The sequence below is a fragment of the Dermochelys coriacea genome, chromosome 4 (genome assembly GCF_009764565.3).
Source record: "Dermochelys coriacea isolate rDerCor1 chromosome 4, rDerCor1.pri.v4, whole genome shotgun sequence".
Classification (NCBI taxonomy): Eukaryota; Metazoa; Chordata; order Testudines; family Dermochelyidae; genus Dermochelys; species Dermochelys coriacea.
Genome location: NC_050071.1, coordinates 20,630,653 through 20,641,356, shown reverse-complemented (window position 1 = coordinate 20,641,356; position 10,704 = coordinate 20,630,653). Strand labels below are relative to the sequence as shown.

The following is a 10,704-nucleotide window of genomic DNA, read 5'->3' as shown; positions in this document are numbered from 1 at the left end:
CAGCAGTAGGAAATGTCTTTGACACAGCATGGTAAACAACAATCTTTCTTGTAGCTCTGATTAAGAAATTACAAATGTGTAAAGAAAATTTGAAATATTACATTACGCTAAGATTCTGCAGTGCTAAGCTACAAGGCACCGTTACACAATGTCATTGAAACATTCTGGAACAATTTGAATTTGAAACAAATTCATCTCCAAGTGACACCCAAGTCACAGGGGTTGCACAGGTGTCAGTGAAAAGAGAATTTGAACCACAGGCTGCAAATGGAGAAGGCAAATATGCTTGTTCATGCAACACAATATTCTCTTTTATTATGAAAAGCTTTAACACTAATGAAATTATGCAACCACCAAAGCAAATTAAGTAGAGTCCTTTAGAGATCTACAGTACTTATTTGGGGATACTATTGGCAGGGTGTCTTTTCAGTTGTGGTTGTTTACCATTTACCAATTTAGTTTTAGTTACTTGAATCATCAGAATTATTTTCACTGATTTATTTTCACCTGTTTGTAGGTTATTGCCTTTTTCTCTGTTTTTCGGGCGACTAGTATCTGATGCCTTTGGAATGTCACTATTGACTTATTGAACTCTACTGTCTTGTTTCATTGGATTCACTGGAGCTGCTGGATTCACTGGAATTATTGGAGTCACTTGAGGCACTGGGGTCGCTGAAGGCACTAGCGGCACTATGGCTGACAGAATCATTGGAGGCACTAGTATTCTCATGACCAGATATACTTGAACTCTTTGATTCACTGGGAATACTCTTGCAGTGTTTTGGAGTGGGTTGCTCAGAGTCATCATTGCTTTCTTCCTGCTCACTAGAGTTAGAGTCACCACTATCGCCAGCATTACCTGGATCAACCCTTTGCATGCCTTCATCATTAAAAGAACAGCTGTCAGAATGATGGCGGCTATTATCCATATCCTCATCCTTTCCCTCTACATTAAAGCCACTGTCACTGTGGGCTTCTATGACATCTTGTTTGTCAGTGGAGAGCTCTGTATCCTCAGGTGCAAAACCCTCTTCTGCCCATGCTAAACCATAAATGCTGTTTTTCCCTGGCAAATGTTCAGATGGATTCTGTTCACTGGTGTGGTTTGTGTTCACATGTAGGTCTAAATGAGGATGGTTAATTCCTTTCCCTGTGCAGAGCTCAGCATTTTGATCAATGTTTTGTGTTTCCTGGGTATTATCAAGGTCCTCAGGGGCTGGTTGATTATTGGATTTGTCCTTATAAGCCCCCTGGGGATTGTTAATATCAATTGCAGACACCTCCCCAGTTTGATTGGGTCCTCTTGTATAATTACTGAATTTTGCTCCTTCTGGGTGCCCATTGTTTTCATTCTCGCCATTCTGTTGGTTCCTCCCAGCATTCCCAGAGCCATTGCTTAAGATTTCTTTGTTTGCATTAATGGCATTAACATTGGCAACATTTTCCGCATAGCCACTTCCAAGCAAATTTATACTTCCTTTGATCTGTCAAGAGGACACAGTCCAAACTATATTATGTTTCTAAAGCACAATGAAGGAATAGAATATCTTACATAATGTACTAAAGTAACGGAGGACTAAAGAAAAAATCCACTTAAAAATACAAATTAATTACCATTTCCTCTGTTGGAAATGTAATAGTCACCTGTGTTACCAGTGTTTGGTGACAATCTATATCTTCTCTTTAGCCCTGATTCAGCAAGTCCACCCCTGTTCAACAAAATACTGAAACATATTTAAATCCAACTGACTTTAATGGGACTTAAGCACACGTTTGAGTGTTTTGCAGCATTTTGCTGAACTGGAGCCTGTGTGACTTCAATTTACTTGCAGTAGCCAGCATTAAGCTATGGGCAAAATGGACTTCTCTTACAGTTGAGCAAAACATCTAATCCTGTTGACAACAATTTAAATAATTTGCAATTTCACTAATACATTAGGCACATTGAAAGCACTAACTATTTATTTTTGCTTCAAATTAAAGTGAAAATAGATTTACAGCAGTGTAGCAGAGATCAGAATCTGGCCTCATAAGCCTGATCCTGTTGTCCTTTTCCAGCTTTCCCTGGGTAAGGATTGCAGGATTGTGTCTCATTTTCTGAAGGCTGAGGAAATGCAGTGCAATTTGCACAATACCTAAGACTCTCAAAAGAAATAGTTTAGCTAAAAGGTAATGAAACCTGCCCCTTTTAAAAGACAGGTAGAAGACTTGGATATTGTAACAAGTCCAGGTAAACCTTTGACCAGATTTGTAACACAATCTCTTCCTTCTAGCAGACTCTGCTATTGCCTCAAGAGGAACAGCTTGATTACGGGCTTATGTTTCAAAATTGGAAAGTTAAATTGATGTATAGTTAGAGATGGAGAAAAGCATCAATTGATTTGCTATGCACATATTTTTGCAAAGAGGAGATGTTAGTAAAACAAAGCATCAAAAGTCATTATGAATGCAAATTTTAAAATGTGCACCAGTCAGATAAAAAAATTCAGATAATTTTAAATTGTCTCTTTGAACAGTAGGATCAGATCAAGAAAAAAAGTTGCTCTGTTTATATTTTGCAAGCTGCACCAGATTTGTTATGTTATTTAAGAGTATTAGGCAGAACCATAAATAATAATTTTGCTACAGTGTACAAAAGGGAAGCATAATACAGTCAATTAAGTAATGAATGGATGACCATTTATAACTAGATCATGAAGTCCTTGTAATCGCCAACTCTCATTGATTTCAGTGGCAGCTAAGTTAATATAAGGGCCAATGAAGCACCTGGCATACACAAAGATGCAAATCACTGGATGATACCAGTAACTCTGATAGTGTTTGATGCTTGCCGGGGTGGGAGCGGGGGCGGGGGGGTCATACTTACTGGAGAAGCAAAGGATATACCTAGAACACTCATAAACAGAAGCAGAGTATTCATGCTTGGAACTACTCCCTGCAAGAAATGGAAAGTATGTTATTTCTTACCAATGCCCATGAGTATTTCACAATATAATAGAGCAATAATATTTGATCAGCACAGATGGGCACTTTGTCAACCGTGTGTTTTAATAGAGCTGGCTGAATTATTCATTGCTATAACAGAGTGGCAGAGCTCTCCTTTTCACTCACCCTACAAGCACGTGTTGGGACCTTACAGGGAGAGGCTGACTGAGTCCTGCTGGCTCGTTGGACCAGCTGTGGCTTGTTGACGTGGGCCTCAATTTAGAGGAAGTGGTTCTCTTGATGGAAGATAATGGGACCTATACCCTGCCCTGCCTCTGTCTCCCCTCCCCCCCCACAGCTGGGGTCTCAGCTCCCACTGTGCTCAGCGCTGCCCTTGCTGTCCCAGTGGGGGTAGGCAGCGAGCTCGCTGCTTTCCACACTGCATCAGAGCCAGCGTGAGCCCCCTCTCCAGTGTGCAAGTGGGCAGGGAGCATCTCTCTGTCCCACCCAGCCCCAGAGGTCTGGTTACAGGCAGGCAGGTAGCCTGAGCCTAGCAGCTCCTCCCCGCTGCCAGCCAGGTCATCTGCATTTTCACTGACCATTTCCCTCTCCACTGATTGGTTCCCTGGATTCAAATTCAAACCCTCGGCAGTTACAGGATCCCGGCCTGGATTCTGTCCTAAAGAGACACAAAAAGAAAAGGAGGACTTGTGGCACCTTAGAGACTAACAAATTTATTTGAGCATAAGCTTTCGTGAGCTACAGCTCACTTCATTCAAAGAGACACAGTCACTCCCCAACAGGGTCTTGCAGCTGGTATCCTGAAGAACCCCAATGACCAGCCAGCCTCACCCCTCCTGGGTCTGCACAGGGATCTGGGCCATAGGGTGGGCGTGAAACTGGAAGGGCCTGGTGTAACTCCCACCAAGAAACAAGAGAGATGCTGGGGCATCCATGGGAATGTTGGTGGCTTCGAACTTCCCAAGGTCACCGGCTAAAGTGACCCTGTTCAGTTCGGTCTCGAAGGGGGAAGAGATGTGACGAAGCGGGACTGTTCTTAATGTTTCCTCTGACTATTGTGGGGGTGCCTCAGTTTCCCCTAAGCAGTTCTTAAGTATCTAAGTGGTGGGATAAGGGTGTATGATCGTTGCAGAGCCCTAGAGGACAGGTATGTGCAGGGGTCTGGACACAGAGAATGGCCAACACCCTGTTTCCTGGCAACTGATGGCCTGGGCCCTTCCCCCCTGCAAGGTGAGAGCTAAAGGGTTGGAGAACAAAGGAATCAGGTGACCTCCTGGCCCAGGAAAGGGACAAAGCCCAGAGGAGGAGGGGCTGGAGGGGGAGGCAGTTAGGGCTGGTTGGGGACATGGAGTGAAGAGCAGACATGGTTGTCTAGCTCACTGCCCCCCAAAATGGACCCCGCTGAGGGGTCCTGTTCTCTGCACTTACAAGCTCTGTGTTAGACCATGTTCCTGTCATCTGATAAACCTGTTTTACTGGCTGGCTGAGAGTCTCGTCTGACTGCGGAGTTGGGGTGCAGGACCCTCTGGCTTCCCCAGGACCCTGCCTGGGCGGACTTGCTGTGGGAAGTGCACGGAGGGGCAGAGAGGATGCTGAATGCTCCAAGGTCAGACCCAGGAAGGTGGAAGCTGTGTGAGCTGTGTGTCCTGCTCACAGAAAGGACACTTCCCCAGAGTCCTGACTGGCTTCGTAGGGAGCAGTTCCAGAGCATCGCCCGGGGACTCGGTGACAACCGGTGGCTGTAGCTCACGAAAGCTTATGCTCAAATAAATTTGTTAGTCTCTAAGGTGCCACAAGTCCTCCTTTTCTTTTTGCGACTACAGACTAACACGGCTGCCACTCTGAAACCTGGAGCTAGGCTGAGGTTTATGTTTATTATCAGAATGTTTGGACTAAGTAAAGTGCATTTAGATTCCGATTGGAACAAGGAGGAAGCTCCACATATCTACCCCACTTCCAGTTTGAACTGTTTTCCAATGTGCAGCTTAGGTCTCAGTTATAATGACTGTGTCTAATTTCAGTTGATGCAGAACAGTGTTTTCTTCATCATGCAGGCTAGTGGCATTGGAAAGTGAGTATTATTATTTTCTGTGGATTGGGTTCTTTTCCCACTGTTGCTTTCTTCTTTTTGTCTTACTACACCAGGTTTGCACAGGGATGCTGACAAAAGTGGCAAACAATGCCCAACTGGCCTGCCTGGGACCAGCTCCTCCTGCTTTTTTATGAGTTTGGTCTCAGTTTTGAGATCAGGACCAGTCTTTACTGGTAAAAAGAAGAAGCGAAGCAGACGTTTCACTTGTCATCCTGCAGCAATGTTGTCACAGTTGCAGGGCTAGCTGCACCTCTGACCCCTTTTCTTTGGTCTCTCTGTCTCAGGTCTCATTCCTTCACCTCTCTCAAGGTGGAATTCCACAGTTCTCCCACTCTTGAATCAGACCATAAGGTTCCTTATTCTGTGTATTTACTGTGCTTACTCAGCAGGTCTGACTGGGGTCAGTCCTGAAAATCTTCTCTTTAGCAGCTTGTGACCAGCAGTGAATCCAGTAACCCAAAACAGGCTTCTTAAAACAAAGATTCATCTTAACAATAAGAACAAAGCGTAACATAAAAGAAATGGATTTTTAAAACAACAGAATGTCTGTTTATGCATGTCAGTTTTACCTAGAGTCCTAGCAGGTCAGTTTTATCCCAGACCCTTAATCTCTGGGGATCTGGCCTATCTGTTCCCTAAAAATAACTACACCAGAAAGAAAAAGAGTCGCTTTTTTTTTTTAATCCATCCAAGTTTCAGTTCTCTCTTCCTAGGCTTCAATTTACAAACCGGTTTGGTGAGCTCCGCAGGTGCTCAAGCCAGGGCATCAAAATGAATAGCTCTTGTCTTTTCTCTAGTGTTTGTAGAGAAGTGTATATCAGGACCCAGCACCCCACCTCAGCCCATGTGCGTTTCCCGACAATCCTGCCATTGGATTAATTCAAACTAGACTGACAATACACATTATCATAACCCAGTCAAGATATAGTATTCATAAATTATTACAGGCAGCTCCAAATCTGTCACATATGTAACTTGTGGTTTTCCATGTTTTCCCACAGACCAGTTATATACTTTCAGTCTCAATTATTTTGTTTTCCTTAATCTAAAACAACAATAAAGAGGAACAAAAGTAATGTCTCTGTGGGAGAGAACTCTCTGTGTGTGTGTGTGTATGAGAGAAAGAGAGTGTGATATCTGAAGAGGCTGCAGCAACTGTGAGATCTAAATGGCTGTTGCTACACACAGACAAAGTTCCTAGAAATTTAAAGGTGCAGTGCACACAAAACAAGGCATCACAGTTACATAGCCACATCCACCACATAATTCACAGGTGGAGCAGAAGTATAGTTAAAAATGGACTCTGCATGTGACGACTGCTATTCTGTTATGTCTTTTTTTTTTTTGTGAGGCATTAGTGGAATTAGTGTGAGAGCTCTGTTTGGAAAGTAGCAGGCTGTTTCCCAGAAGTCTCAGGCAAATCCTCTTTGTTTCTCATGTGCTAGTCTCACTAAGCCTTTTGAGAAGAAAATGCATTTAAAAAAAATATCTTTGGGAAGCACCGGCCTCCTTATGATATGTATAATTCTCCTCTTTAACTACAATGTCTGGGGTCTGTGTGACCTTTCTTACCTTTAACATTGACAGGATGTTAACCTCACATGAGTTTTACAATCTCAGAAGGACAGCCAGTCTGCCGAATTAACGTATATTGTCAAAAGGCTTTATTTGCAGTGGGAACATCTGGCATCTACTACTGTAATTCTATAGTCAACTGATTTTGTTCTCTGTGGATACAGCACTAAGTATACAAATGTAGGCTTCAATTATCAAGACAAGGTCTCAGGCCTTATGTGCCACCTGAGAACAAAAAAGCCGCATCAGTTTGCCGATCTTTGTTTTGTGGCTGGCCAAGCGATTCAGCACTGAAATGGGCCAAACCATATTATATATTTTCTCATTAACACAGGGTCCAAGTTGTGGAAAACCATAGGGAGGTAGAAAACTCATAATAATGGAGACTCCTCACCTCACAGGTATTACTGCCCAATTCAGGAGAGAGAGAAACTTTCCTTATGTGGCTGAAAAAAGTACTCCTTGCTCTAACAAAAGAGCTAAACCAACAACCTATACATCAGATGGTCTTGGCCTGGCTGTCTATGAGATTACCAGAGTTGAGTGAATGCCCTCCTCCACTTGGTAAAGGCCATTATGGCTCTGTGGGTTGCCACTGAGTGAAGGATGATAATGTTAATGTCCTACTGTAGGTGCCAATCAAGCCAGCTCTCTCTTATTAGTATTGTTGAGGAATTTATGAAAGGGTGCTGGGAGCATCTAGAGGAGATCTGAACTGGCCCAAAGGGAGCTGGTTCCGATCACCTTCTGGAAGAAACCAAGGTCAGAATATTTGAGTTGGAAATGTAATTACTTCTGGATCGGATTCTCACTTCAAGCGTCAAAGGACCTGTATCAGTGGTTTGTATGGAGCAGGGGTATAATTTAGGAAAATCAAGTACCTCCGAATTTTTTTGCACCCAGGGTCATCCAGCTCAAATCATTTCTAAAATGTGCGTCCCTTATACTGGATGCCCAAGTGCTGAAGGGAGAGCCACAGAATCAGATGATGTGGCTAAAGCCTAAAGTAATACAAGCCCACAAAACCCAGTGTTTTCCTGCTCTAACTCTGTGTGGGTGCTGAGGTGAGGGGAAAAATGGAAGAGTCCACAGCCAGCAACTGCAGACCCTGCAGGCTGGGCCTTTAGTGTTTTTAACTCTTGCAGAAGTTAGTGAAAAGAACATCCTTAAAAATACTCGCCATTGTGTACCAGACTGTGATCAGCCCTTATGCCAGTGCACAGAGGGAACCATGCAAGGGGTCAATCACCTGCTCCCTCTGGGAAGCAAATTAAACAGGGAGGGCTGGGTCATGGCTGCCTTCTCCCCATGCACTGAGCCATTATTGTGGGTAATGCAGACTGCTCAGCCACTATGAAATCTAAGCAGTCCCAGGAAAGACTGTGCAATCTGAGGTACAATTTGTCAGTGCTCCTCCCACTGTGGTGTGGCTTCTCCCTGCTCCCTACACAGGGCACTGTGCAGATTGCATATCTTAACCCTATATGTCTGATGAATGAGAAAGGGATTGTATCACCAAAAAGAGCTGCTTTCTCCAGTGGCAATATCATTTTATGTGTGACCATCATACACATATACAAAATAACACACTATAAGCTTAAACAAGATTTAAACAAAACATCCTAGATACATTTCTTGGCATTTATATTTCATGAAATCAAACTTCAACTTGAATTTTTCCAGAAAACCTATTTTAAAGCTACCCACATACCTTGTTGGAGCACTGCAGTAAAGAATCTAGCAGAAAGTAACACTTTTTAGGGATATTTTCTAAAGAACTTCTGAAAAAGAATCTGCCAATATTATAGCATTTATGTTCTTTGTGCATCAGCCCCTAGGCATATGAGCCTAATCTGATACCTCGAAGTAATTTAAACTCTGTTCAAGCTTCCAAACAACCAATTGTAACACAGTAACTTAAGTATGTCTTCACAAAGTCTTAAACTAAACCCCACTAATCTCCCACAATAGAATCTGAGATGTATTTACTTGCCCTTTTGTTCTTGAAACTTTTAGGCTACTTTCCAGTTAATTAAAATCTCCATTATAGAAAGACCTATGTGAAATACAAGTTAAGTATATTTTTCTTGAAGATATATATACACACACACACCACATTATTTCCTGGCATTATGATTATGTGACACTTTTTTATCTATATTTTTCTGTGAGCTATCCACGCTTGTAAATGAAAGGTAAAATTTTTCTGACACTCTTAATCCTGCTGAGTTATCTTTTAATCTTCCCCTTAATAGCCACTTTCTGAGTGCTAGTGATGTGATCCTTCCTGCACCTCTGCCTCCTTCATTGTCTCTTTTATTTTCAAAAATCCTCTGAAAACACACCTCCTTTCCTTATTTATACTTGCTGCTGCTATGTCTAACTTTCTACATAATTTTGGAATAAAGTTTGTATGAAAGATGCTATGCAAAAAATAGTTTCACTATATAACTTTATTTTAGTGCAAGCAACCAGCAAGCTGTAACAATTTGGGAAATTTACTGATACATATGTGCCATTTCTTCATATTATAGTGGCACTTTGGGGTCCCAGTCAAGGTTTAGAACCTCACTGCACTAGGCATTGTACAGGAAGAAATTCTTTGTCCCTAACAACTCATAATCTATATAACAGGATGCAACTGGTGCAAGAAACAGACAAAGAAGGTGGCGTGAGTTGAAAGGAGGAAGTAACAATAAGGAGGTATGTGTGTACATGATGATCTATATGATCAAGAGCACATGACGAGATCTCTTGGAGCCAAGGGGATGCATACGGGTTACAGGGTTCCTGTATGTACGTTATAGTTCACCAAAAAGTGCCATGTGGAGCCTCAAATAAAAGCCAATGTCATCATAGCAAAACGTATGGATGGATGTTATACAAGGAGTTATATATATACTGAACATTATGTTCTTTAGGTCTGCAACGAGAGACTGGTCACCAGCCAAAGTGAAAAACTGGTTTTCTGTCAGACAAGAACTGTTTAGCTATCTGGCTGTTTGCAAGTAAGTTAGGTACTGCATGGTACAAATGGGTCTCCTCTCACCAGTCTAAACTGGATGCTACTGAAGGATTGTAAATACATCAGAGAGAGAGAAAGGTAACTGGAAGAAGCAACCTGATAGGCGGACCCTATCTTGAGGTGCACATCAAAGGTTTGCTCTGTTATATTTGGGGGGGACAAAACAGGCATTCTGCCATCCTTCACCTAGGAAGTAAACAGAGTGTGTTTGCTTCATGAAAGAAGGGGTCTCAACCAGGTTTGGCTGGAGAGAACTTTGGGTGAGACAACCTCCTGTCTAAAGAAGCTTCACTTGTTAGTTAAGTTTAGTCTCTAGAAAGCGTGGTATGATTTTGTTTTATATGTAACCAATATTCTTACTCACTATCTCTTGAATCTCTGTTCTTTGACAATAAACTTATCCTTGTTTCACTCTAAATATAGCTCAGTGCTGTGGTGTTAAGCTAAGTTCTGGTCCTGAGCTGAATCTTACAAGCTGGTGTTTGCTGTTCCTTTGGGAACAGTGGGCCTGGTAATTCTGTGAATGTCTAGTGGATAAGAGACTGGACACCGAGGACTTGGGGGGTTGGTGTGTGCCTGAGAGCAAGCCCTGTGGAGGTCTAGAAGAACTGCTTGTGCTGCCAGAGGCTACTGGTGTCAGGGAGTTGATCCACAGCAGGCACAGACAAGACTGCCTCATGCTAAGGGCCACCCTGGGACCTCTCAACGTTGGGTCCTCCTGGGGACTGTCACACTGCAGTTACACTGCATACCTGGTTGCCTCTGCATGCTTTGTGAGTGCTTTCCATCTCCCCAGTAATAGGGGTGTCTAGTATAACTGCTCTTACAGGATTTGTGCCACTGACATCCATGTAGGCAGGATCAGGCCCTTGAAGGGCACAGAATGGATTTTTATCCACATTGGTAAAGGAGGCATACAAAATTGCCCAGATTTTTTTTGAATGCTTTTGAGGCAAATATAGTTCACATCAGTGCATTGATTTCAAAAGTGGGTAGCGTTAGCGTAAAGGAGAGCAGAATATGGGGCGGAATGCTGGCCTCATCGATAAAACTGCCATTGATGTCC

At 42.8% G+C, this 10,704-nt stretch overlaps 1 protein-coding gene across 2 annotated transcripts; it reads right to left on the bottom strand.

Moving 5' to 3' along the window:
- Positions 1 to 525: 525 nt before the first annotated feature.
- On the bottom strand, positions 526 to 8,477 carry LOC119854951 (dentin sialophosphoprotein-like). Of its 2 annotated transcripts, none has more exons than XM_038400241.2 (3): positions 8,325 to 8,477; positions 2,867 to 2,935; positions 526 to 1,484 (listed from the first exon to the last, which is right to left on the bottom strand). In XM_038400241.2, exons 1-3 carry the CDS (start codon positions 8,439 to 8,441, stop codon positions 594 to 596), a joined length of 1,077 nt encoding a protein of 358 aa, XP_038256169.1. In that variant the 5' UTR covers positions 8,442 to 8,477; the 3' UTR covers positions 526 to 593. The 2 variants fall into 2 exon arrangements, with proteins under 2 accessions (XP_038256169.1, XP_043369406.1); XM_043513471.1 differs by lacking the exon at positions 8,325 to 8,477 and adding an exon at positions 6,611 to 6,658.
- Positions 8,478 to 10,704: the final 2,227 nt, after the last annotated feature.

What these genes read in the sequence shown, in the direction of transcription:
- LOC119854951 (XM_038400241.2), bottom strand. Translation starts at nt 8,441, where the DNA reads ATGCACAAAGAACATAAATGCTATAATATTGGCAGATTCTTTTTCAGA. An exon ending in TACTGCAGTGCTCCAACAAG is followed by an intron (nt 2,936 to 8,324) that starts GTATGTGGGTAG and finishes CATTTCTTGCAG; the next exon opens with GGAGTAGTTCCAAGCATGAA. An exon ending in GTATATCCTTTGCTTCTCCA is followed by an intron (nt 1,485 to 2,866) that starts GTAAGTATGACC and finishes TCCTCTTGACAG; the next exon opens with ATCAAAGGAAGTATAAATTT.